The sequence below is a fragment of the Canis aureus genome, chromosome 24 (genome assembly GCF_053574225.1).
Source record: "Canis aureus isolate CA01 chromosome 24, VMU_Caureus_v.1.0, whole genome shotgun sequence".
In the NCBI taxonomy this organism is placed as follows: domain Eukaryota; kingdom Metazoa; phylum Chordata; class Mammalia; order Carnivora; family Canidae; genus Canis; species Canis aureus.
This window is the reverse complement of record NC_135634.1, coordinates 3,079,188-3,103,173: the sequence shown is the minus strand read 5'-3', so window position 1 is coordinate 3,103,173 and position 23,986 is coordinate 3,079,188. Positions and strand designations below refer to the sequence as shown.

The window sequence follows — 23,986 nt, the reverse complement described above, 5'->3', positions numbered from 1 at the left end:
ACACACACGTGCTCTGCAGACCAGGAATCTCATCCTGTTTTACTTATTGCGAGTGATGAGCCTTAACTGTGCTTTGTGCTTGAGAATAGGGGGAAAATAACTAAAACACAGAGAACCTTAGCAATTCTTAAGGATGCCTTCACCTATTTGCATTTTGCCTGAATTCCTGGTGGGTATACTCAATTTACTCACATACACAAAATCCACGCAATTCATGGAGAAGTTAACAGTTGAAAGATATTTTGAAATGGGAAATCTTTCCACATTTTTCTCTTCGTTTTCTTTTTAAAGCTGAATCCTAAAATGTCAAACAAGAGCTCTTTTTCTCTCCCAATGTTATTTTTTCTGTGAACTCTTATTTCCTATGGGTGGAGATGAGTTCCAGCTATTCTACAAAGGTTCTTAACTCTCCTTGGTTAACCTCACGTTACTTAGTAACCTGGGGAGATAGGAAGTTGGAAAGACTTCTGTGTGTGGCCCACACCCATCAATCACTGAAGATGGCAGTAGGATTCAAGCTGGGATAGAGAATAGAAGGCAGATTAAAGAGGAAGGCAGCCTCCAGGAAGCTCTACAATGAATGTGTTTCATGTTCCTGTTTCCTAAAACCTCCACTTTGACTTACGAACTTTTAGAATTAGATAGCTTACAAGATCTCTAAAGGCAGACTGTCACTTACCTTTAGGAGCACAGCTAGTAAACCATGAATTACATGAAGTGTATATATATTTTTTTTTATCAGAGGTAACTTTTCATTTTATAACCAATATAACCCATTAATAAATTAAATATGTCTTTGCATTTCATAAGGGTGTTTGAATTTCAAAGATTTTATTACTGCCAGTTATTGAGCATTTACTAAATACAAGATACTTCATTAGGCACATTAGGTACTTTTACTTTTGTCTCTTACTCCTAACGACTTACTTTGTTTGCTGACTCAACCTGATATTTTCTTGAGTGCTTACTCAGTGCCAGGCATTGTGTTACATAATGGACTATGAAGTGGCCATCATAGCTGACATTTATTGAGTTCTTATTATGTGCCAGCCCTAGTGCCCAATACCTTACATAGTCTACCCCATAAGAGGAGTGTCTTGATAAACCCCATTATGCAGGTAAAGAAACAGAGAGGTTGTCAGATGTCCAAAGCTACCAAGGGGCAGAGCTGAAATTTGGCCCCGGAGCTAACTTTCTGAACTACCCCACGATGGTGCTTCTTAAATTCTCCGCAACTGAGGAGGTTCATAACCTGCCTGAGATCCCCGTGCTGCTCTGTGGCAGAGGTAGGGTATGAAATCTATTCTCTCCTTCCAAAAGTACCTTGCTTGACCTCTGTGCCATTTTTTCATGCCAGAGGAAAAGATGCAATTGTGGTTTCACTCAGTAAATCAAAGTAATATGTTTTGTTTAATAATTAATTCTTTTTGAAAAAAATAAAAGCGTAAGTTTAAGCCTAATTTGTAAGCTTTTTAATTTCCAGAATTCTTTTTGCCCCATCTAATAATGTTACTTATAACATATATGGTTTACCAGCTGAATATTTGTATCTCCAAGTAAGAGCATTTTTTGAGCATTGTGTGCACTTGAACTGTCCCATCCACCACATTATATGAAAATGTGGACTAATCTGTGGCCTCCACAGTCTATATGCCATTTCTTCATCCTTTATTAAAATGGGCACCTATGTAAAGGTCCTTGTGGAGTTATGAAGTATTTAGTATGTGTCTACCTACTCTCAGATTTTAATGCACATGAGTTTTTCCTGGATCTTGTTATAATGTTGATTCTGATTCAGTGGGTCTGGGATTTCTAAAATTCTGCATTTCTAATAATAAGCTCTCAGATGTTGCTTATGCTGCTAGTCCATGGATCACACTATAAGTAACAAGATAGATAAGCACTATACTCAGAGTAGGTATGTGTGTTAACTATAAAAAGAAAATCTTTATTTTTGATCCAAAACAAGTTTAGTATTTCATCTGTCTTATTTTAATCCTCTAAAAATATAACCTGTCCTTTTTAGTTTTATCTCATGTTTGAGAAGCATATCAACAATTTAAAACAACAGCCTTTTTCTTTTTTTTCACAAGATGAAGGGGCACCTGGGTGGCTCAGTTCAGTTAAACATCTGTCTTTGGCACAGGTCATGAGCCCAGGGTCCTGGGATCAAGCCCCTCATTGGGGTCCCTCCTTAATGAGGAGTTTGCTTGTCCCTCTCCCTCTGCCCCTCCCCCCTGCTTGTTTGCTATCCCTCCCTCTCTCTCTCTCTCTATCTCTCTTTCCTTCTTCCCCTCTCTCCCCCCCCTCAAATAAATAAATAAAATCTTAAAAAAATTGAAGTCCATTCCTCTTTGCTTGGCGAATCAACAGTTTTGCCTATTTATAACTTACGTATAATTGGGCATATTTTATAAAATCCACCCAAAAAATTATACATGTTTTTAGCAGCAACAGTGAGATTTGGTGTTATAACATACGATTTTTTTAGGTGGATAACTTGATTATCACTTAGTAAGGATGACTAGTTGGAACTAGTGGAAGTTCCTTGTATTATACTCATTCCTTTTTGTCTTTAACTGCCTTTTGAATCCCAAGGAAAATTGCATGATTGCTAAAACAAAACAAAACAGAGAAGTGGGCAGTGGTTATCAGACACCAAATAAAAGATTCTTTGCCTGGCTCATGCCACTGGGGATAGATGGATCAATGAGCAGCATGTACACTGGAACCTCAGAATGATTCCTATCATCATCACCTTGGCAGCGAATTATGGTGGACCCAAGAGGTGTTGACAACCTGCCTGTGTGCATTAGGAACTAGAGAGCTAACAGGAAGTCTGTAACATTCAACAAAATATGTAGTGCTAAAATTCCTGATTCTGTGCACTTTTTCCTGCTGACATTAAATAGATCATGTTTTACCTACTAATAAAAAGAAAATGCGGGACCCCTGGGTGGCTCAGGGTTGAGCGCCAGCCTTCAGCCCAGGGTGTGATCCTGGAGTCCCAGGATCGAGTCCCACATCAGGCTCCCTGCATGGAGCCTACTTCTCCCTCTGCCTATGTCTCTGCCTCTCTCTCTGTCTCTCTCTCTCTGTCTCTCTCATGAATAAATAAATAAAATCTTAAAAAAAAAGAAAATGCAACATTTGTATCTCAGTTGTTTTTCTGAGCTCTGTAAGACAAAAATATTTTAATGAAATATTTATTTTCATCTTCATTTTAAGATGAGACTAGCAGTAATGTTAGGTGAAGCAATAAATACACTAATCTTACATAAGGACTGTTATCTAAAAAGACAGAACAACTGTCTGAAACAATTAAATGAGAAATGTTAGAAAGACTTTATTTTCAGACTTTTAAATCTAATAGTTACAAGATTTTATTTTTCCCTATTAAAGCCTGTTTTTCCTACCAACTTCTCTCAAAATGCCAATGTTTAAAGAAATATGCTTGAAAATTATTAACTTGACTTGCTAAGAGGTTCTGATTCAGTACTTAGGGTCCACTAACACAAGTGCTACTGCAATTTTATAATTTTTCTATGACATTGAATTTGTTGACTGCTGACTATAGATAATCTACGATTTGAATACATGGTACAGTAATGTTAAAGATCCTCTTGTAATGTAGTGAAAAACTCAGAGATCCTTCAGCCTCCCCAGCTCACTGCAGTTGACCTTGAGTGAACCATCAGAGTAAGCCAAACGTACTACTTATAATAACTATAAATATTTAGCTCTCCCATTCTGTTCACATGGTTTCATGGAATTCTGAAGAGTTCCACAAGAAAAAACCTGGCTGTGGTCATGTTGAGAATCACTGAATTAGATTCTTCTAAGGGTCCTAGTTCCAGTAAATGTGTAGACAATATTGTAATTCTTTATTATGCTTGGTCATTTACGACTTTGATTATCAAAGAATTCTTGACTAACAGAGTTTCTTACTGGTTTATATTTTCTAGTTAGAGAATTTTTCTTGTTATTTATCAAATGACACGTGCAGCATAAACACATGGAAAAGTAAATATGAAGAGTTTTTAGACTGAACCAATTTGCAGGAGTGAGAATATTCACAACATGAATAATCAATTTACGGGGTCTTGCTTTATAAGAGGTTCCATCTAACACAAACATAGCTCAGAGAATATACAGGAAAACCATCATGAGGTAAGAATAAAACAATCATGAGCTGACCAACACACCTACAGGAGAACACTTTCACTGTGGAACCTGCACCCAATTGTCCATTTCATGGGATCAAAGCTGGATCTAGTGAAATGTAGGATAAAGTAACACAAAAAGTTAACAACAGGGAAAACCTAAATAATCTAATTGAAACTAAGAAAATGATACCATGTTTTTGTGAAGGTATTGGCACAAGAGATGGGACTGCAGAAAAAGACAAAGACTTCAAGGGCAAAGCACAGAAACAAGTACAGTTCAACCCAGGCCAGACCAGGGCAACCTGGAAAGTGCGGATCATGAGCGATGGGGAGCATGAGCAGTCGGAGACCTTCCAGGTGGTTCTCTCAGAGCCGGTGCTGGCTGCTTTGGAGTTTCCCACAGTGACCACAGTGGAGATCATTGACCCAGGAGATGGTAAGAGCTATCATCAACTTGTTTGTGTTGTTGCTGTTGGGTTTTTAATGACAAAATACCTTATAAAGGAAGTTTTAAATTCAGTGTTTCTGTGGGGAGAATGTTCTAGTCTAATGGGACCATATTCTCAGATATGCTGATGTGAAGGGGAAGCCAAAAACTAATAAATTAATAAGGGAAGAAATATTGTTCCAAGTAAATGAACCACAAATGCACATAGGATTATGAACATATTCTTTCTCTTCTAATTTTATCCTTTATTTTTTAAAATATTTTTTAAGATATTTATTTATTTATTCATGAGAGAGAGAGAGAGAGAGAGAGAGGCAGAGACACAGGCAGAGGGAGAAGCAGGCTCCGTGCACCGGGGGCCCGATGGACTCGATCCCGGGTCTCCAGGATCAGGCCCTGGGCCGAAGGTGGTGCTAAACCAGAGCCACCTGGGCTGCCCTAATTTTATCCTTTAGAAATGAATATTGCTCATCTCATTTTTTTGAATTGGTTCTTCACTTCTTAAGGTCTTTTAAAATTTCCTTTAAACAAATAGTTTAAGAATTAGACCATTTAGGGAGTAATTTGCTTCCCATAATATTTGATTGTTCAAGTTTCCTACATATATTTATGAGCCAGAAATTTTCATTTGGCCCATATGCTTCCACATTTGTTACATAAAACATATCCGACCTCTCCCCACTCTTCAGTGACTTGTGTCTTGTATTTTTGCTCTTAATTTATATCAGGTGATGCTTTTTTGTTAGGGCACACCTTTGGCTGATGTTGGTAAAAGTGAATCTCACTGCTTTTGTGTGTAACTTGACCTCTTCCCTCCCCCTGCCATACTTCTACAGTGCTGGCTTGTCTCAGTGCAGTCAGGGGGAAAAAAAAAAAAGGAAAGAAAAGAAAAAGGTTGAATGGCTTTTTGAGAGTTGGCATTTATACAAAGGTTGGAGAGACTCTTCTAAAGCTGAAATCCTGTCAGAAGCCAGACGTGACTTTCTTTTCAACTGCCAGCCTACTTTATTTTGTCAGGCTGAAAACTCTTAAATTTTCTATGAAGATACAATCTACTGAGTACATGAAATGGAGATGTGTGGAAACCTCTGGGTTAAAAGACTGAACATAATTAGAGAGTGTAAGAGAAATGGGGCTCTGGTCTGTTTGTTTAACATCTCTCCTTTAGTTTAATTTGAAGTTCAATTATGTTTATACTTCCTTTAAAGAACAGTTGGCATTTAATTACATTTAGTTTTATCTGCACTATCTAGGTATAAATAATTAAATTTTCTTCTAGTTCTGAGTTTTGGATGAGTGCTAGCATAATAAACAAGCCCGTGGCAACTGTAATACGTATAAACTGGCCCATCAGTTAGAGCCTGTGTGAAGCCATTTCTTTTTTTGTTTCTTTCTTTTCTTTTTTTTTTTTAAAGTAAGCTCTAGGCCCAGTGTGGGGCTTGAACTCATGACCCTGAAATCAACAGTCACATGTTCCACCGACCAAGCTAGCCAGGTATCCCTGATGCCATTTCTTGCATCATGCATGTCTTAAGTATTTTTGTTTCAGTTTGATTCCACAATCTCCATCCTTTACAGATGCACACAGAAAGTTCCAGTGGGGAGGGAAAAGTATGTGAAGCGTTTAGGTCGTGTTCTGGATGAGGAACTAACTTGAAACATCTGCCGGGGAAGCTTTTCTCCCTCTCTCCTTTTCCAGTTTCTCCCATAAACCACGCATTTCTGTCCAAAGTTAGGTGTGCAGAAGACCTAAACATGGTGCTGGACCTGTTCACCCTGTCAGACCAAGTACAGGAGTGGGCTCCAGAGCTAAGGGCAAACTCCAGACACCTAGCTTCCATTTTTATTCATAAGTCAAACCTGGTGGTACTAACAGCAAGTCCTTAAGGTGTAGGAAGAACCAAAACTCAAGGACTCAAGGTCTGAAGTTACAATGCCCTATGTGGGACTTATATGAATAACTTATCTAAGAGTTGGCCAGTATAGACTAGATGTATAGGATAAGTATTATATATGATCAACTCTGCCTTAGCTGAGGCTGCTATAGCAAAATCTAACACACTGGGTGGTATAAGCAACAGACATTTATTTCTCACAATTCTGGAGGCTGGAAGTCCTAGATCAAGGTGCCAGCAGATTCAGGCTTGTGGTCTGCTGCCTTCTTGCTGTGTGATCACATGTGGTTCTTTGGTGCATGTGAGTGGAAAGACTGAGAAAGAGAGAGATCTCTTCCTCTTGTTTTAAGGATACTAATCCCCAAATGAGGGCCTCACCCTTAAGACCTCATCTAAGCCTAATTACTTCCTGACCATTCCCACCTCCAGTAGCATAACTTTGAGAGTTAGGGCTTCCATGTATAAATTTCAAGGGATACATTCAGTCCACAGCAAACTTTAATAAAGAAAGAAAACTTTTTGTGAAATTTATACTAATGCTGTTGGAATAAATGACCTAAGTGATACCAGACTGCATTTCCGTTAGTTAATGAAGAAACTCATTGGAACTCATTGAACACCTGACTTGAATATTCCATGGCACTCTGTGTATTTTTTCTGATGAAGTGCTTTGATCATTTCTATGTTGAAATTTTATGTTTGGTAAAATCCTACTTCATAATAGTGGGAGTAATTTTACCCTTACAAAACCTCGTGTTAAAAATAAACAAGATATTTCCAGATGTCACTCTGTTGCCATTAACAGCCTACTGTCTTCTGGTTTCTCTCCCATTCCTTCAGGCTTTTGTCCCCCTGCTCCACTGAGCCAGTTCTTGTAAAGATAACCAGTGACTTCACTTTGCCAAATCTAATGATCGATTCTCAACTTTCTTGACTTGTCAACAGCATTTGAAACCTTTGATCGGTCCCTGTATCTTATAAACATGTTTTGCACTTGGCCTCCCTTATCCACACTCCCTTGGTTATTCTCTTCACTGGGACCCCTCTCAGCCTCCTTTGGTCAGTCTTCCTTATCTCTCTGACCTCTAAATGCCCTGAGGCTGGTTCCTGGATCTATTGTCTTCTTTATCTACAGTCCCTCCCTAAATAATTTTATTCTGACTTCATATACAACATGCCAGTAACTCCCACTTTTATCCTTCCAATCTAGACCTATCCACTGAAATCCAGGATTGTATACCCAACTGGCGAATTTGATATCTCACCTTGGATATTTAAAAGACACCTCAAATAAACAAACAAACAAACAAATAAATAAATAAATAATAAATCTTTATTTTAATATGTCCAAAATGGAACTCCTGATCCACCCATAAATCTGATTCTCATGCAGTCTCCTCCACTTCTATAAACAGCACTTTCATCTTTCTAGTTGGTCAAGAAACTTGGAGTTACTCTTGACTCTTCTGTTTTCTCACATACCACAGCTGATCCATTAGAAAATTCTTCTGGGGGGCATCTGGGTAGCTCAGTGGTTGATTGTCTGCCTTTGGCTCAGGTTGTGATCCTAGGGTTGTGGGATTGAGTCCCACATCGGGTTCCCCACGGGGAGCATGCTTTCTCCCTCTGACTGTGACTCTGCCTCTGTGTCTCTCATGAATAAATAAAAAAATAAAATCTTAAAAGAAAAAAAAAAAAGAAAAGAAAACTCTTCTGGCTCTTCCTTTGTATGTCCTGGACACAACCATATTATATCAGCTTTGCTGCTACCGCCTGATCCAGTCTTCTTTGATCTTTGTCCTGGATGGTTGCAAAGCCTCCCAACTAAGCTCCTTGCCAGCTCTTGGCCTTCAATGTCTATATCACAAGAGCCAAAAATAATGTTCTTAAAATATGTCAAGTTACAGTATCCCCATATTCAAAGACTTCTCATGCTTTTATATTGAAAGATGGATAAATATACACACAGACAGTGGACAGACCACATATTAAAATACAACTCTGACGCACAGTCTACAGCAACTGGGGAGCAAAACCACAGCCTCTGAAGCAATCAGCCTCAAATGGTCAAAATTTGATCAATAACTGAGAGCTTCCCTCATTTTTGTCCTCGTTTTCAGCTGAAGACCAACCAGAGAAACCAGATGTGTACCTGTAACTAGTCACATAGGATGCCCCACTTCTAGTTAGCCTGCCCACAGCTTCCCTGTACCGACAGCCTCTTGTCAAGGCACACTTGCAGCCTCTCCTTTATTCCACTATAAAGCTTTACAACTCCTCCACCTGCCTTTGAGTGTCTGCCAAAGACAAGTGATGATGGCTGACTCCTTTGCTATGGCAGACTTTGAATAACCATTGTGTGTTTTCATCCCATTGGGTAATCTTTGATTATTTGCATAATATTTTACTCTGATTTAAACCCAAAGTCCTCCCAGTGATCCTGAAAGCACCAAGCCATCTTTCTACCACCCACCATTTCACTGGTCTCATGTCTTGCCCTTTCTTACTTATTCAGTTTACTCAAGCCACATTGGCCTCCTGGCCATTCTTTATACACGCCTGGCATAACTTAGCCTGAGGCCCTTTTCACTTGTTCATTCCTTTGCCTGGAATTCTCTTCTGTAAGTCATTCATGGAGGGCATCTGGTTACCACCTTGCAATCTCAGCTCAAATGTGACTCTGTCAGAGATACTTACCTATATAACACAGGCCCACCATGGCACATATCCTGCCCTGGCCTTTGTGCCCTGCAGCACACTCTGTTCTCTTCATATGACTTGTTACTTCTTGACATACTATACATTCTTGTATATTTGTTTATTTTGTTCCTCTTCCCCACCCCCAACTAGAATGAAAACCCCCTAAGACCAGAGATTTTGCTTACTTCCATATCTCCTCTGCCTAGTAGGAGTGTGTGGCAAGTACAAGTCACCCAATCTATTTGATAAATGAATAATTAGTCATAAAATCTTGTATCCACCCTTTTTGGCTTTTTAATAGTACTATTTTTAAAATTGGTCTATCAGTCAGAATCTCAGAAGAAAACAAATGACACATTCAATTCTTTAAATGTAATGATTTAAATTTAAATTAATTCAAGTAATTTAAAAAGAATGTAATAATATGACTATTTACAAAGGCAAAGGCAAAGATTGGGAAACCACCAAACATACTAAAGTCTAGTAAGAAAAGGCACCATTACCACCTCTAGGCCTGAGGGCAAGAGAAGAAGTTAGCTGAGCCCCAAGAGTGAGCGAGGGAGTCCAGTGGGCCCTTTACTTGGGGAGGAAAGGGTGTGGCCAGCCCTAAACCCTGAAGGAGCCAGGGGAATGAAGGCCACAGACCTCATTCTACTTTTGACCTCCAAGTCCTGCCCATGCTCCCCTTTGGCTGACCCAACTGGAAGCCAGAGCACAAGGGAAATCTTTGATGTGGCTCATATTAGTCAGCAACTGGGGCACAGGGCAGGGTGGAGAGGATGGATCATGGACCCTCTTGAGCACTTCTGTCTAATGGTCTTTTGTAATCATCAAAAGCAGTATGGCTTGCTGTTTTAAAAATAACTGTGAAGCATTTTCTAAGTGTCTGTGCGACTTTCAGTGAAACAGACTCACAGTCACCAAAGTGTCTGTTTGTGGGTTATCATGTCAATTTATCAAGCTAAATGTTCTACCAAACTCAACATACCTTTACATTGAGCTGTATTTTTCACCAATTTAGTTATGCCATTTTTATTATCTAGTGTGTCTTTCAACTACCTTAAAAATGAATCATTGAGACTTATTATATAAATACAATGTTGTATACTATGTGTTACTGTTCTTTTTCTAGGGGAGGAAGGACATACCAAAGGTATGTTCCTTAGAGCTGATTAATAGACTTATGAATTCTAAAGAAATTGCTACTATTTATTTTTAAGATTTTTTTTATTTATTTGAGATTGAGTGAGAGCATGGAGGGGGTGGGGCAGAGGGAGAGGGAGAAGCAGGCTTCACACTGAGCAGGGAGCCTGATGTGGGACTCAGTCCCCAGGGCCTGAGCCAAAGGCAGACTCCTAATCAACTGAGCCACCCAGGTGCCCAAGGAACTGCTATTTAAAAATCAAGCCAAACAAAAAATAATCAAGTGTTGAATAATGCATTATTATATTTTTAATCATTAATCATTCAAAAGGAACAAATTTGATGTAAAGAGTACTAGAGTCCACTTTATGAGATCTAAATTTTAATTTCAACTCATCTAGTAAGAAGCGTAGGCAAACAAGTTCAACTCTCTGCACCCAGGCTTCTTCATGTGTAAAGTACAAGGTGGGACATGCTGACCCTGACATCTCTTCTGCCTCTTAAATTTGACTATATCATTGGAAGGTGGTGATCTATGTCAAAGAACAAAGTTACTTTTAAAGGAAGTTTGTCAAGAGCCCATTGAGAAAAAAAAGCAATTTGTAGAGCTAAAAGCCACTTTGGATTTTATTTCAAGATTAAGAATTCACTTGCCCAGAGCCTGCATGCTTTATATATACTTTTGCTCCCCTTTTCTCCTCCTCACTCGGTTTTATTCTAAAAGAATATGCAAGGGGAAAAAGTTAGAGCAATTTGAATTTGCATAGGATTGCTCGAAGCTCTGACAAAAACAATAGTGGCTGTGATTGTGTTTTCTCCTTAGAGTCAACTGTATTTATTCCCCAGTCTGAATACTCTGTTGAAGAAGACGTCGGTGAGCTGTTCATTCCCATTAGGAGGAGTGGAGACGTGAGCCAGGAGCTGATGGTGATCTGTTACACACAACAAGGTACGTCGGTTTACCAAAGAACTGAACTGCGCCCGCCACCCTGAGATGTATATATAAGCCTCTTTGACATGTGGAAACCATAACATTATGCCTTGAGGGGTGTGCTTTACTATTACAGTTTTCATAAGGTGAAAAAAAAAAGCATTTATCCAGAAGTCTTCCTTCACTATTACACTGCTGAGGACCTCTTTCAAGAAGGCCTGGGAGCACTGCTGTTACTTATCAAAACATATCTGATTTGTGTGGTTACTTATTGTGATGATAAAAGCTGTTCGGGGTGCAAGAAATTGAAGTTTTCTTCCTCCACCCAAACTCAATCAAGTAGCAGAGGATTCTTTTTTAAAAAGAGAGAGAGAGAGAGAAGCAGAGAAATATATACCCAAGGAAAAGAAACTAATTTCAAACTAGTTTGAAGCTCTGAATTTCCATATATTTGTTTTGTACATTGAGGAAACCTCCTCTGATTTCAAATATTTCTTGTGTTCACTGGGTAAGCCGCCTCTGAATTTGAAAATATTTCTTTTGCTCATTGGGTAAGCCTCCTCTGAAAGGTGATTTTATGCGATACAAAATTAAAATTAATACATAATATTCATTAATATAATATCTTTCTAAGAAACAGGTAGATTTTCGAAGAATGTAAAAGAAAAGGTCATATATGTGGTTGATATCTGAGAGACAATCGTGATAAGTCCCATTAGTGTAGTTACATGAGTTGAAAGCCAGGAAGAAAGTGTGGTCGGGAACACAGACTTCAGGGTCACCTTGGGCTCTGGGTCCTAGAGCAAGTGGTGTAACCTCTGTAAACCTCCAATGTGTAGCCTGTACTAGAGTGTTGAGAGGATTAAGAAGGTAATGCATATAAAAGTGCTTATTAGCACTTTGCCTGTACACGGGAAGCATTGGAATTGTAGGTGCTATTATTTTGTAATATTGTCTTCTACTGAATGTCCAGTGGCAGGAAGTAGAGAGGAAAACACTTGAAATGTGATATTCTTTGTATGTTTGAGACCACTGTGTAGATGACTCAAGATGCTGAAACAGTACATAGGCACTATTGCAATTTCTGAGGAGGTTCATATATATGAACTGAACATGAAGATGTTGCATATGAAAATAACTGTTAGGGGGCGCTGCGAGATGGTGGAGGAGTAGGTCCCCAAGTCACCTGTCCCCACCAACTTACCTACATAACTTTCAAATCATCCTGAAAACCTACAAATTCGGCCTGAGATTTAAAGAGAGAATAGCTGGAATGCTACAGTGAGAAAAGTTCGTGCTTCTAATAAGGTAGGAAGATGGAAAAAATAAATTAAAAAAATCCAGTGGGAGAGGGGCCGAGAGGAGCCAGGCTGAGGGCAGGCGGGAAGAGCCTCTGGGACAGGAGAGCCCAGACCCGGAGAAGCAGGAACTTTAAAATATCCCCACCAGATTCTTCCTGGACGGAAAGGAACTTAGCAGGGAACTCGGGCAGAACCGCAGGAGGGGCAGTGGGGCCCCCAGGTTCTGGGGTCACTAACAGAGGAAGTGCACCGGGGGGAGAGCGACTGACCCTGCGGCCGAACACAGTCAAGGGCTGGAGTGCCCAGTGTGCCGGGAGCAGCCCAGGCGGGGCTCTGCGGGAGGGTCTGCGGCCGGAGCCCAGGGGCCAGGGGACACAGCCCAGCATCTTGCGCTCCCTGAGGACAGGCAGAGTGGGAGGGCACAGGACAGCGAGGACGCTCCTGCCGTGGGGTGCCCTGAGCTGTGCAGATCAGTGCCCCCCGCCCCGGGAGCATCCAGGCCCCTGCGGACTGGGAGTTATGGTAGTTACTGCAGGAGCTGACTCCAGGGCTGGAGAGCTGGCCGCCGCCAGTGTGGTTGTCCCTCCTGGTATCACCCTGTACCTGGGACAGAGAGGGGCCGCCAGGGAACAGAGGCCTCACAGGATAGACAGCTCCCACTGAGCCGTGCACCTGGTGGGGGAGCAGGGCAGCTCCCCCAGGTGCACACACCTGAGACTCAGCACAGCAGTCTCTGCCCCTAGAAGACCAGCTGGAAGGACAGGGGAAGACCAAGTTCTTGACCAAGCAGCACTGGAAAGCTCCAGGGGAAGTCAAGGGATTTACAGTACATAGAACCACAGGATACCCCTCCTTCTTTTTTTGTGTGTGTTTGTTTTTGTTTTCTTGGTTTCCTTTTTTGGTTTGTTTTTTCTTCTTTTTCTCTCTTTTTTTCTTCCTTTTTCCAGTACAACTCATTTTTAGCCCCTCTGCACTGAGCAAAATGACTAGAAGAACTCACCACAAAAGAAAGAATCAGAAACCATACTCTCTCCCACAGAGTTACAGAATTTGGATTACAATTCGATGTCAGAAAGCCAATTCAGATGCACAATCATAAAGCTACTGTTGGCTCTGGAAAAAAAGCATAAAGGATTCAGGAGACCTCATGACTGCAGAATTTAGATCTAATCATATGGAAATTAAAAATCAATTAAATGAGATGCAATCCAAACTGGAGGTACTAACGATGAGGGTTAATGAGGTAGAAGAAAGAGTGAGTGACATAGAAGGCAAGTTGATGGCAAGGAAGGAAGCTGAGGAAAAAGAGAAAAACAATTAAAAGACCATGAGGAAAGGTTAAGGGAAATAAATGACAGCCTCAGAAGGAAAAATCTACATTTAATTGGGGTTCTAGAAGGCGCTGAAAGGGAGAGAGGACCAGTAAGTGTATTTGAACAAATCATAGCTGAGAACCTCCCTAATTTGGGGAAGGAAACAGGCATTCAGATCCAGGAGATAGAGAGGCTCCCCCCCTAAAATCAATAAAAACTGTTCAACACCTTGACATTTAATAGTAAAACTTGCAAATTCCAAAGATAAAGAGAAAATCCTTAAAGCAGCAAGAGACAAGAGACCTCTAACTTATATGGGGAGAAATAGTAGATGAACAGTAGACCTCTCCACAGGCTGGCAGAATATATTCAGGGTCCTAAATGAGAACATGCAGCCAAGAATACTCTATCCAGCAAGGCTCTCATTCAGGATAGGAGACATAAAGAGCTTCCAAGATAGGCAGAAACTGAAAGAATATGTGACCACCAAACCAGCTCTGCAAGAAATATTAAAGAGGACTCTATAAAAGAAAGAGGAAGTCCAAAGAAATAATCCACAAAAACAGGGACTGAATACGTATTACGATGACACTAAATTCCTGTCTTTCGATAGTAACTCTAAACGTGAATGGGCTTAATGATCCCATCAAAAGATGCAAGGTTTCAGATTGGATAAAAAAGCAAGACCCATCTATTTGCTGTCTACAAGAGACTCATTTTAGACCTAAGGACACCTACAGTCTGAAAATAAAAGGTTGGAGAACAATTTACCATTCAAATGGTCCTCAAAAGAAAGCAGGGGTAGCCATCCTTATATCAGATAAATTAAAGTTTACCCCAAAGACTGTAGTAAGAAATGAAGAGGGACACCATATCATACTTAAAGGATCCATCCAACAAGAGGACCTAACAATCATGAATATTTATGCCCCTAAAAAGGGAGCTGCCAAGTATATCAATCAATTGATAACTAAAGTTAAGACATACTTAGATAATAATACACTTATACTGGGAGACTTCAACACAGTGCTTTCTACAAACGATAGATATTCTAAGCACAACATCTCCAAAGAAACAAGAGCTTTAAATGATACACCAGACCAGATGGCTTTCACAGATATTTACAGAACTTTACATGCAAATGCAACTGAATACACATTCTTCTCAAGTGCACATGGAACTTTCTCCAGAATAGACCACATACTGGGCCACAAATCAGGTCTTAACTGATACCAAAAGATTGGGATTGTCCCCTGCATATTTTCAGACCATAATGCTTTGAAACTAGAATTAAATCACAGGAAGAAATTTGGCAGAAAGTCAAACATGTGGAGGTTAAAGACCATCCTGCTAAAAGATGAAAGGGTCAACCAGGAAATTACAGAAGAATGAAAAAGATTCATGGAAACTAATGAGAATGAAGATACAACCATTCAAAAGCTTTGAGATACAGCAAAAGCAGACCTAAGAGGAAAATACATCGTAATACAAGCATCCCTCAAAAATTTGGAAAAATCTCAATACACAAGCTAACCTTGCACCTAAAAGAACTGGACAAAGAACAGCAAGTAAAGTCTACACCAAGCAGAAGGAGAGAGACAATAAAGATTCAAGCAGAACTCAATGAAATAGAGACCAGAAGAACTGTGGAACAGATCAACAAAACCAGGAGTTGGTTCTTTGAAAGAATTAATAAGATAGATAAACCATTAGCCAGCCTTATTAAAAACAAAAGAGAAAACACTCTAATAAAATCACAAATGAAAAAGGAGAGATCACCACCAATACCAAGGAAATACAAACGATCTTAAAAACTTATGAGCAGCTATACACCAATAAATTAGGCAATCTAGAAGAAATGGATGCATTTCTGGAAAACCACAAATTACCCAAACTGGAACAGAAAGAAATAGAAAACCTGAACAGACCGATAACCAGGGAGGAAATTGAAGCAGTCATCAAAAACCTCCCAAGAAACAAAAGTCCAGGGCCAGATGGCTTCCCAGGGGAATTCTATCAAATGTTTAAAGAAGAAACTATACCTATTCTACTAAAGCTGTTCTGAAAAATAGAAAGGGATGGAATACTTCCAAACTCGTTCTATAAGGCCAGCATCACCTTGATTCCAAATCCAGACAAAGACCCCACCAAAAAGGAGAATTGTAGACCAATATCCCTGATGAACATGGATGCAAAAATTCTCAACAAGATCCTAGCCAACAGGATCCAACAGTACATTAAGAAGATTATTCACCATGACCAAGTGGGATTTATCCCTGGGATGCAAGGCTGGTTCAACACTCGTAAAGCAATCAGTGTGATTGATCATATCAACAAGAGAAAAACAAGAACCATATGATCCTCTCAATAGATGCAGAGAAAGCATTTGACAAAATACAGCATCCATTCCTGATCAAAACTCTTCAGAGTGTAGGGATAGAGGGAACATTCCTCAGCATCTTAAAAGCCATCTAGGAAAAGCCCACAGCAAATATCATTCTCAATGGGGAAGCACTGGGAGTCTTTCCCCTAAGATCAGGAACACGACAGGGATGTCCACTCTCACCACTGCTATTAACATAGTACTGGAAGTCCTAGCCTCAGCAATCAGACAACAAAAAGACATTAAAGGCATTCAAATTGGCAAAGAAGAAGTCAACCTCTCCCTCTTCACCGATGACCTGATACTCTACATAGAAAACCCCAAAGACTCCACACCAAGATTGCTAGAACTCATACAGGAATTCGGCAGTGTGGCAGGATACAAAATCAATACCCAGAAATCAGTGGCATTTCTATACACTAACAATGAGACTGAAGGAAAGAGAAATTAAGGAGTCAATCCCATTTACAATTGCACCCAAAAGCATAAGATACTTAGGAATAAACCTAACCAAAGAGGTAAAGAATCTATACCCTAAAAACTATAGAACACTTCTGAAATAAATTGAGGAAGACACAAAGAGATGGAAAAATGTTCCATGCTCATGGATTGGCAGAATTAATATTGTGAAAATGTCTATGCTACCCAGGGCAATTTACACATTTAATGCAAACCCTATCAAAATACCATGGACTTTCTTCAGAGAATTGGAACAAATCATTTTAAGATTTGTGTGGAATCAGAAAAGACCCCGAATATCCAGGGGAATATTGAAAAAGGAAACCATAGCTGGGGGCATCACAATGCCAGATTTCAGGTTGTACTACAAAGCTGTGATCATCAAGACAGTGTGGTACTGGCACAAAAACAGACATATAGATCAATGGAACAGAATAGAGAACCCAGAAATGGGCCCTCAACTCTATGGTCAACTAATATTTGACAAAGCAGGAAAGACTATCCACTGGAAAAAGGACAGTCTCTTCAATAAATGGTGCTGGGAAAATTGGACATCCACATGCAGAAGAATGAAACTAGACCATTCTCTTACACCAGACACAAAGATACAGTTAAAATGCATGAAAGATCTTAATGTGAGACAAGATTCCATCAAAATCCTAGAGGAGGGATCCTTGGGTGGCGCAGGGGTTTAGCGCCTGCCTTTGGCCCAGGGCGCGATCCTGGAGATCCGGGATCGAATCTCACGGTCAGGCTCCCAGTGCATGGAGCCTGCTTCTCCCTCTGCCTATGTCTCTGCCTCTCTCTCTCTTTCTCTCTCTCTCTCTCTCTGTGTGTGTGACTATCATAAATAAAAAATAAAAATAAAAAATAAATCAAAATCCTAGAGGAGAACACAGGCAACACCCTTTTTGAACTTGACCACAGCAACTTCTTGCAAGATACATCTATAAAGGCAAAGGAATCAAAAGCAAAAATGAAATATTGGGACTTAATCAGGATAAAAAGCTTCTGCACAGCAAAAGAAACAGTCAACAAAACTGAAAGACAACCTACAGAATGGGAGAAGATATTTGCAAATGACCAATCAGATAAAGGGCTAGTATCCAAGGTCTATCAAGAACTTATTAAACTCAACACCAAAGAAACAAACAATCCAATCATGAAATGGGCAAAAGACATGAACAGAAATCTCACAGAGGAAGACATAGACATGGCCAACATGCACATGAGAAACTGCTCTGCATCACTTGCCATCAGGGAAATACAAATCAAAACCACAAGGAGATATCACCTCACACCAGTGAGAATGGGGAAAATTAACAAGGCAGGAAACCACAAATGTTGGAAAGGATGCGGAGAAAGGGGAACCCTCATGCACTGTTGGTGGGAATGTGAACTGGGGAGGCCCCTCTGGAAAACTGTGTGGAGGTTCCTCAAAGAGTTAAAAATAGACCTGCCCTACGACCCAGCAATTGCACTGCTGGGGTTTTCCCCAAAGATACAGATGCAGTGAAACGCCGGGACACCTGCACCCCGATGTTTCTAGCAGCAATGTCCACTATAGCCAAACTGTGGAAGGGGCCTCGGTGTCCATCGAAAGATGATGGATAGAGAAGCTGTGGTCTGTGTATACAATTGGATGTTACTCAGCCATTAGAAATGACAAATACCCACCATCTGCTTCAGTGTGGATGGAACTGGAGGGTATTATGCTGAGTAAAGTAAATCAGTCCGAGAAGGACAAACATTATATGGTCTCATTTATTTGGGGAATATAAAATATAGTGAAAGGGAATAAAGGGGAAAGGAGAGAAAATGATTGGGTAATATCAGAGAGGGTGACAGTACATGAGCGACACCTAACTCTGGGAATTGAACAAGGGGTAGTGGAAGGAGAGTTGGGTGGGAGATTGGGGTGACAGTGATGGGCACTGAGGGGGGCACTTAACGGGATGAGCACTGGGTGTTATGCTATATGTTGGCAAATTGAACTCCAATAAAAAATAATAATTAAAAAAAGAAAATAATTGTTTCTGGAAACAGCCATGTAACCTGTGGTGCATAAACACCTTTCGCATTCTCTGCCCCCAGGAACAGCAGGCGGAACTGTACCAACATCAGTGCTGTCCTATTCAGACTACATATCCAGGCCGGAGGACCACACCAGTGTCATCCGCTTTGACAAAGATGAACACGAGAAAATGTGTCGCATCGTTGTTATTGATGACTCCCTGTATGAAGAGGAGGAAACATTCCATGTCCTTCTGAGCATGCCCATGGGAGGGAGGATTGGATCAGAGTTCCCAGGGACTCAGGTTACAATCATCCCTGACAAAGATGATGGTAAGTACTAAAAAGTACTTGAAAATTATTCCTCCTACCAGGCAGACCAACATGAGGCACAACCTCTGACAGACAAATGGGAGTGTAAAGGTATCATAACATGCATGTATATTTTATGCTTGGTTTTACAGTGTGATTAAATTTCAAAGTTGGCTGCATCAATCAATTAGTCTTTTTTGATTTAATGTTTTAAAAAGGCAAAAGTCACACTTACGTGTGTTGTAGTTTTATTTTACAATGCCATTTACTGGTAGGTGGTTAAACTTTTCCGATTTCATGAGGAAGAATCAAAGCAATTGTAATCAACTTAATTTAATCAACTTAATTTATTCAACTTAATTTATTAAGTTTATTAATTTATTTCCTTTTTGTTTTGTCTCACTTTTAAAAGCTTATATTTTGCAATGTTATTCTCAGTATTCTAATTTGTTTAACAAAGAAAGCCATCCAACAAGGCTGTTACACGAATAACTAGAAAAGTAATAAATGTATGGAAAATTAAAGCCAACAGATAGTTCCCTGCTCCAAAAAGGAGAGGGGTTTATCCTAGACCCCTTTTCCTGAGGGAAACTCAATTACCATAAAATAATTCCACTTTTGAAATAGAAAAAGGAGCAGAAGGGCTTACTTAATCTTCCCAGGTCAAGAAATAGTTTGTGCCTGATGGGGTGCCTGGCTGGCTCAGTGGGAACAGCATGTGACTCTTGATCTTGGGGTTGTCAGAGCCCCATGTTGGGTGTAGAGATTACTTAAAAAAATAAAACATGAAAAAAAGGGGAAAAAAAGAAATAGCTTGTGCCTTGAGTTTTCTCTTTTGAGAAGAATTCATGCAAAAGTACAAAAGACAGACAACAGAAAACACTCTCTTTGTTTCATCTGGCTAATCTTTATCTTTACCATTTGCCTACCTTTCAAAGCCAGAAAGAATTTTCGAGTAAGAGAGTTAGTGTCCTTCAGCCAAGTAATATCTCCCACATCCACTATGTACTCCCCAATATACTATAGCTGACCTTAATTATCATCACTTAACAAGATGCCTCTCTGTTTCGCTGTTGAAAGTCATCTTAGGGCAGCCCCGGGTGGCTCAGTGGTTTAGCGCTGCCTTCGGCCCAGGGCATGATCCTGGAGACCCGGGATCGAGTCCCACATCAGGCTCCCTGCATGGAGCCTGCTTTTCCCTCTGCCTGTGTCTCTGCCTCTCTCTCTCTCTCTGTGTGTGTGTGTGTGTGTGTGTGTGTGTGCGTGTGTGTCATGGATAAATAAATAAAAATCTTCAAAAAAAAGAAAAAGAAAGTCCTCTTAATACATCTACCATATAACCTCTCCACACAAATATGAAGAGAAATATGGAAACGAAAATGTGTTTACCCTTCTTCCATGAGTCAAAATGTTTCTAGAGTACATATTTGCTACTGTACACCATTAATCTTCCTGCATCGGGGCAAAATACTTTTGGTTTGGAATCTCTTGTTTTTTATTGAATCATTCAACTTTCACTCATGTCCTGCATTGTGGGGAGCACCACAAGGTTTCTAAAGATAACAGAAAGAAAAACAAATAAAGACTCCTTGCCCTTAGAAAGCTTTCACTGTAATGAAGAAACTAGGCAAATACACATTGAATGCATTCACAAAAAAGAAATATTCGCCAAAACATGCATCATTACCTATTCACAAATAAAATGGTGTCCTGTATTTTAAAGAGGTTCAAAATTTGTTAACCTAACTTTTTTAAAATTAAGGATGTAAACATTTTTAGCTTAATAATGTACAGCACAAATTTAGCTTTGGGAGAAGAAAATTTCCGTTTTAAAGACTCTTTGCAGTAACTCAGGAGATGGAATCTCTGGATAATATAATATTGCTGTTTAATGAATATGCATTTATTTGTTCAACAATACCTTGCGAGACTCCAATATCCACTCCTGCGTACATCTATTCATTCAAAAACATGTGAACTGAGTACGTCTGTTCAAGCATCCGCTAGGTACAACAGCAAACAAGAGAACCACAGCTTCCAAACCCGTGGGCTTTTCCCACTTTGGGGATACACAAATAGGTGAAGAGGCATGCATAAAATAAATGTGATAAGTGCTCTGCTGGGTGGCTCAGTGGTTAAATGTCTGCCTTTGGCTCAGGTTGTGATCTCTGGGTTCAGGATCGAGTCCCGCATTGGGCTTCCTGCAGGGAGCCTGCTTCTCCCTCTGCCTATGTCTCTGCCTCTCTCTCTCATGAATAAATAAAATATTAAAACAAAACAGGACAAATATTTAAAAAAAAAACCCAAACATGATGTGTTAGCTAAAATTTGAAGATAGTATCAGAGTGCCCCAGGAAAGAGAGAAGGAAAGTAGCTTTCTAGGGGAGCAACTCTCAAGTGCAGGGGCTAACTAAGGGCATGCGATGCATCCAGGGGACTGGAAGTGTGGATGGAGCAAAAATCTTTTGACAGAGCCCAAAGGAGTTTGGAGAAATGGGGAAGGGGTCAGTCTCAGAGGACCAGTGTAGAGTAGTTGTATATTATTAGTGAAACAGAAATAGGGAACAACTAACAGGTTTTAAGTAGAATGACAAAATCAGATTTGCATTTTATAAAGATCACTCTGCCCTGCCTAAAATGTAGAGGATAGATTGAACTGCTCAGGAGACTATTGGAGACATGCAGGTGACAGGTGACAGTGGCCTGAACAGGGTGGTTGTATGAGGATGAAGGGCCCAGGATACATCCGAGAGATGCTGCTGAGAAAGAGTGGGCATGACTTGGCCATTGACTGGACTGGAGAGTCTGAAGAATGTTTGGGTTTCGAGCTAGGGAAGTCAAATTAAAGTGGTCCAGTTCACCAAGCTAGGGAAAACAGGGGAACAATGGGTTTAGAGATGAAACAATGGATTCTTTTAGAACGGGTTAGTTTGAAGAGCCTGCACAGCTTCAAAACACTGGACATGAAGTAGGAGAATGGAGATACGGGTCTGAAGATTAGGACAGACGTAGTCATGCACTGGAGACATTGTTGCACGTTGTCTCTGTTGATGATAATAAAATTATGGAAGAAGTTTGCTTAAGAGGACATGCAAAAGTAGTGCTTGTATTATTTATAATATGGGCATATTTTTCTCATTTCTCTTATTTTAAAAAACAAGAGTGCACTCCACAAATGCTAAGGAGACAATGGAAACAATGAAGAGGAAGGTAGTCTCTATAAGGGTATGAAATCCCACTAAAGAAAATGCCAGAAAGAATCTAAGAATTAAACACATTTCAGTGTCTAAGTGCTATAAAGCATTATAAATCAGTAATATCTAGCATGCAACAAGCTACATCATTATCTTAACTTCTCTTGCTCATTGAAAATTTTTAACAGGTCTATTTGAGGGATTTTTTTTCAACATGCAAATATTTCACTCATTTTTAAAAATAATGTGAAAAATAAATCCAAAGTTTATTTAAGAGGAGTTTGCTTTGTAGTCATCTTTGTTGGAATACTTCATATCTTACTAGCTGTCTGGTCAAGTTTTATTCATGTTTCTAATACTCCATCAATAAAATGGGGATACTAATTTTACCTATATTTTTTTCATTTTAGAAGTTGACGTCTTATAAGTGTGTTTTGCCTGTCCCATACGTAGTTTATAAATGAAAACAATACTGCTAGCCAGAAAGTACTTTCATCATGGAGAAAAGAAAGAATGCTGGTTTAATGGGGAGAAAGTCTGATTTCATGCATCTGCAATATCGATACAAAGGAGCAGTTATCACTTCTGAACACTTGCTGTGTACCGAGAACTTTACATGATCTATCCCGTTAAATCTCAAAGCCCAATCTCCTCCTGTTGGCAGATGGAAAAACTAGACTCAGGCTAAGAAAATTGCTTAGGATCACAGAGATGTATAGTGTTGGATATATGTCCTAAAATTAGGTCTATTTCGCTCAGATTTAATGTGCTTCATCACTAGGCTATAATGAATCCTGAAAATCATCAAGAGGATTAAAATATAAGTAATACCTAATGACAACCGAAGGGAGGCAAATTGTCATAGAATCTAGAAAAGAATAAATATAGGTCCACACTGGTAGGGAGGGGAAGTGTATTGTTTCTGAGGGTAGGCAATCTTGCAGTCACCATAAGTTGTAACTAGAATAGGGAATATGTTCAGGCCTGTTACATAACCGGGATGAAACATTCCTCCTGACTTTCTAACAACACTCTTTGCTCTGGTTGCTGTGTCTGTTCCTGTGATAATGGGTACACCAGGTGACAAATGATCTAACCATTCCCTAAAAAGAAATAGTGTTTGGAACTTTGTAACACAGAACGATCAGAATTTTAAAAAGTGAATTGATTGTCCAAAGCTAGATTATTCCTCACTAAAGCTATGAAGTGATGTTTTTGTACAGAGGGAAGATTAAGACCTGGACCACTTGTGGATACAGGTCCCAGTATCAGAAGATCCCCACCAAGGGTTTGAGTGTATAACAGAGGCTCAAAGTGCAAAAATTCACCTGGCCAAATTTGTGTTGAATCTTTAAGAAACAGCTAAAGGCTTCGTTGTGTTCAGAAGGGACTTGCACATGAGCTACACACAGACATAAGAATAATGCTGCCATTTTGTGCGGCTCTAAGCATCCTCCATGAATGTCTTCTGTTCTCAGTACTTCAGTAGTGGTTACGGCACCTGTTCATTGGGAAGGGTATTAAGTCCAGGCTAACAGTATTGCAGTCATCTTTGCTGTCAGTCTTTGGAAGTTAATTAAGGAACATTTGAGCCAAATCCATTTTCTGCTTTTATGTGACAACCTGCAGGGGTTTTAGCTAAAGTGGCTGCCTTCCTTGACCACCTGGGACAAATTACCATTCTAGATATGAGTCCAGGGACATGGCAGAGGCAGCGTGGTGAGCACT

General features: G+C 39.9%; 1 protein-coding gene across 1 annotated transcript in view; it reads left to right on the top strand.

Annotated features, from left to right (window-relative positions):
• FREM2 (FRAS1 related extracellular matrix 2) overlaps window positions 1–23,986 on the top strand; it is a 166,617-nt gene that overhangs the window by 76,485 nt on the left and 66,146 nt on the right. The window contains exons 4-6 of the mRNA XM_077867971.1: window positions 4,372–4,602; window positions 11,176–11,301; window positions 18,834–19,085. Coding sequence (XP_077724097.1) covers window positions 4,372–4,602; window positions 11,176–11,301; window positions 18,834–19,085 — 609 coding nt within the window. The remainder of the gene's footprint in view (window positions 1–4,371; window positions 4,603–11,175; window positions 11,302–18,833; window positions 19,086–23,986) is intronic.